Genomic DNA, 3358 nt, shown 5'->3' with positions numbered 1-3358 from the left:
ATCGAGAGCGCGCAACGCGTCTGCGCTTCTGCGTGTGTGCACGTTTGTTTATGCGTGCGCGTGTGTACTTGTGCAGAGAGAGAGTGGCGGGGTTGGGGGGGCTTCGGCTATATTGTCAAGGTTTGTCTGAGTGAGCAAAGCTGCTGTGTAGGCAAAAGCAACGGAATATGAAACACACAGCGGCTTGTGTTTATTCAGGCATCTGTCTCCCTTTACAGGTCCGACCAGCTCCGATGCAAGTTTAGCATTTACAGTTCTGTGACCACATCATGGTGAAAGGGGAGATGAGCTGTTTGTTAGCTACCCTGTGCTGCACAGTGCACAGACATTTGTGCAGCACTGCTAGAAAATATGACCTATTTGTCAATCTGGCTGTAATGTTAGAGCTTTGTTATAAATCATCACGTCTCTGCCTTTTCTAAAGCACATCAATCCATAGCAATCAAACCTGATGACACCTGATGATACTCTGGCTTCCTTCTCTGTCTCTGAGATGCATTTCAACCCCAGTGCTGCTGCTGTGATTACTGTGATTACTGTCATTTTGCCTTAGGTTTTTGTACTTGTATTTTGGAAGTACTGGCAGCATGTAGTTAAGGCATGGGTCACTTAGAGGATATAGAGGAAGGAAGAAAATGTCACAAAGAGAAGGAACTGTTGCAAAGGAAGATCTTGCCTGATCACTCGAAAGCTTCATCACATTAGCCTGCATGCGCGAGGAAGTGTGCAAAGACTGGATGTGGTCTTCATTATGTGAGAAGATGATTAACAGTCAAAGTAGCTCAATGATAGTGTAGTAAAGCCAGTTTCTCCATGATTTCACTTGACTCCTGTTGAATAGCTCTGATTGCTGCTTGTGTAGTCTGTAAAGTGCAGCTAGACTTCACAAACACTCAAAGCAAAACAGTCACTAACAAAATTATTTTAATGGTGCTGAATAATTCATTGATTTCAGATTATGCATGGTGTGTTTTGATTGGACGCACAAATTATCATTTTTAAAAAAAGTGCATTACAGAGCTGTGTTGTTGAGAATGGAGAAATGGTTATAATCATCTCCACTGTGTAATAAAACAAGCCGTAATGGCAAGACTTGGCTCAGACCAAACCTTGTCTCGACTGTATACTTGGCAGCATTCAGAGACATCAAATACAGCCAAATCAAAGCAGCTGTCAGTGTTCCTGCAGATAGTGTTATATTTCTTTTTGTTGTTTGCTGCCCACATACTGTACACTGGAGCTGTTGTAGGACCACGATCTTTGTACCGCCGAAGCAAAGCCAGTCGCAATAAGGTCAGCTTGACATTTCTACTGAAATATCTGCGATATTTTTTGCTGTGAAGGACAGCAGCAAGTTTTAGGCAAATCAGCAGTGTTTTTCTCCCGTTCTTGGTCTCCATCACCATGGTGATCCCCCTCCTTCCTTGTCGCCCGCTCCTCCATCCGCCTCCACACCTTCATCTCCACTTCCACCCCACCCCTTTCGCTTTTTCTTCTTCTTTTTCTTCTTTTCGTCTTCCACCTTATACTTCAGTCTTCTCACAGGGTCGCTGAAGCTGCGCATGGACTTCTCCTCAAAGTCCTCTTTGTTCATGAAGTTCCTGTCAATGAGCTCTGCTGCCTCCTGCCAGTTGTGGTAGCAGTCTGTTCCAAGGCAGAGTATCTCATCCACGGCGTTAGGGATGAGGATGGAGCAGTCGGGACGCAGCACCAACACCGTGGGCACCTCCTCCACGTTAAACATAGCCTCCAGCTCCCTGCGGAAACACACACACACACACACTAGCATAGAGCTAACGGATTTACATTACCATCACCCACTAGCAGGTTATACACACTTCTAACTGGCTAATCTCACACACCTCCTGTAGGGGTCCTCATAGGCCAGGAACAGGCACCTTTTGGGGAGCTCTTTGAGGAAACCTTCTTGCTCTTCCTCTGACTGGTCCAAACTAGAGAGTGAAAGGGAAAAACTCCAGTAAAAATTACTCCAATGTCATTTTTCTTGCGGTTCTTATTTCTTAAAGGAAATTCATACATGCATTACGCAAGTGCACATACGTGCGTGCAGCTTAATTTTACATTCCAGCTAGAGACAAGGTTAGTTTACTAAAGTAACAGAGGAGAAAATCTATTCCAGTGTTAAGACGCTACAGTTCTAATAAACACCTATATGTGTGCCTTTGTGTGTTTTACCTAATGTACAGCAGAACCAGCTGAGCAGCACGATCCACGTAGAACTCATCTGTCAACTGTTTGTAGAAGTCAGAGAGCGTGGGCGCAAACTGCCTGCAGGTCTCACACGTAGCAGAAGCAAAGAAGAGCATCAGGATTCGGTTCTGCAGGCGCATGATGATCTCACGCTCTGTGTCCAGCTCATCTTGGTCCTTGTTGTTCTTTAACAGGACCCGACCAATGAATAAGTCCACCATGATGAAGGGGTGCTACAAAGGGAGAAGCAAAGCTATTAATATGCTTTGGATTAATCAAGAAAGAGTAGGCACATCACCGCTATTCATGAAAGCTCAAACCATGTAGCATAACACACATTAGAATATCAAAGGCTTCACAATAGCAGTAAAAAGTCTTGACATTTGGAAATATTTATCTGGGCGATTTTAATGGCTTTGCCTTGTGTTTCACTGTATGTTTCTACTCTCCCAAATCGATTACAGTAATCATATATAATCTCGCTTGCTGTTAAATCGGATAATCCTCACAGTTGCTTACCTCTAACAAATATTATCTCTCCTTGAGGCAGCAAATCCAAAAAGAAAATAGCCTTCAAAATCTAGCCTTACATTTCTTTTCACCTCTTCCTTTATCACACTAGAATCACTTCCCAGTCTGCCAGTTCGTATCGCATTCACTCATTCGCCGTCACCTTGGTGGCAGTAGCTGCTCACTACCTCTTCTTTTGTGTCCCTGCTCTCCACCTCCCCTCATATGTCTGGGAGGGAGGGATTGAAAGACAAGGTGACAGAGGGACAAGGAACATGAAGTGCTCGCGCTGATGGTGTGTGTATGTGAAAGCAGTGACTGAACAATCAAGTCTGTCTGAATAAAGAGCGGAGAAATTACGGAATGAGAGACATGCTTAAAAGAAGAAAAAGAACCTTAATGAAGTGAGCCACTGTGAGACCTTTAATATTCAGTAACTAATGGAATAGCAGAACCGCAGGGAATATGTGCGTAGTGATAGTTTGATTTGCTCTACTGGGAACACTACAATATGGCCATGAAAGCACAGCAGTGATACGGGCACTGTTTATATTAAAAGAATAGAGAATTTAATGATTTTGGAGAGCATACAATTCATATTTAACTATGCAATAACAAAGTGCAAACTCTGAGGAGA

At 43.7% G+C, this 3358-nt stretch overlaps 1 protein-coding gene across 1 annotated transcript; it reads right to left on the bottom strand.

Moving 5' to 3' along the window:
* Window positions 1–907: 907 nt before the first annotated feature.
* Window positions 908–2978, bottom strand: LOC102794139 (nucleoredoxin-like protein 1). The gene is made up of 4 exons (XM_006790777.2): window positions 2731–2978; window positions 2197–2444; window positions 1863–1952; window positions 908–1757 (listed from the first exon to the last, which is right to left on the bottom strand). The coding sequence occupies exons 2-4, from the start codon at window positions 2430–2432 to the stop codon at window positions 1400–1402; spliced, it is 684 nt and encodes a 227-aa protein (XP_006790840.2). The 5' UTR covers window positions 2433–2444; window positions 2731–2978; the 3' UTR covers window positions 908–1399.
* Window positions 2979–3358: the final 380 nt, after the last annotated feature.

Source organism: Neolamprologus brichardi, chromosome 6, assembly GCF_056152115.1.
Source record: "Neolamprologus brichardi isolate AB-2024 chromosome 6, ASM5615211v1, whole genome shotgun sequence".
Classification (NCBI taxonomy): Eukaryota; Metazoa; Chordata; class Actinopteri; order Cichliformes; family Cichlidae; genus Neolamprologus; species Neolamprologus brichardi.
The sequence above is the reverse complement of the archived record's forward strand: the minus strand, read 5'-3'. Positions and strand labels throughout refer to the sequence as shown.

Excerpts from the sequence above, each read along its gene's own strand:
- LOC102794139 (XM_006790777.2), bottom strand. The coding sequence starts at position 2,432 with ATGGTGGACTTATTCATTGGTCGGGTCCTGTTAAAGAACAACAAGGAC. Across the intron at positions 1,953-2,196 it reads CTGGTTCTGCTGTACATTAG|TTTGGACCAGTCAGAGGAAG; the intron begins GTAAAACACACA and ends TTCACTCTCTAG. Across the intron at positions 1,758-1,862 it reads TATGAGGACCCCTACAGGAG|GGAGCTGGAGGCTATGTTTA; the intron begins GTGTGTGAGATT and ends GTGTTTCCGCAG.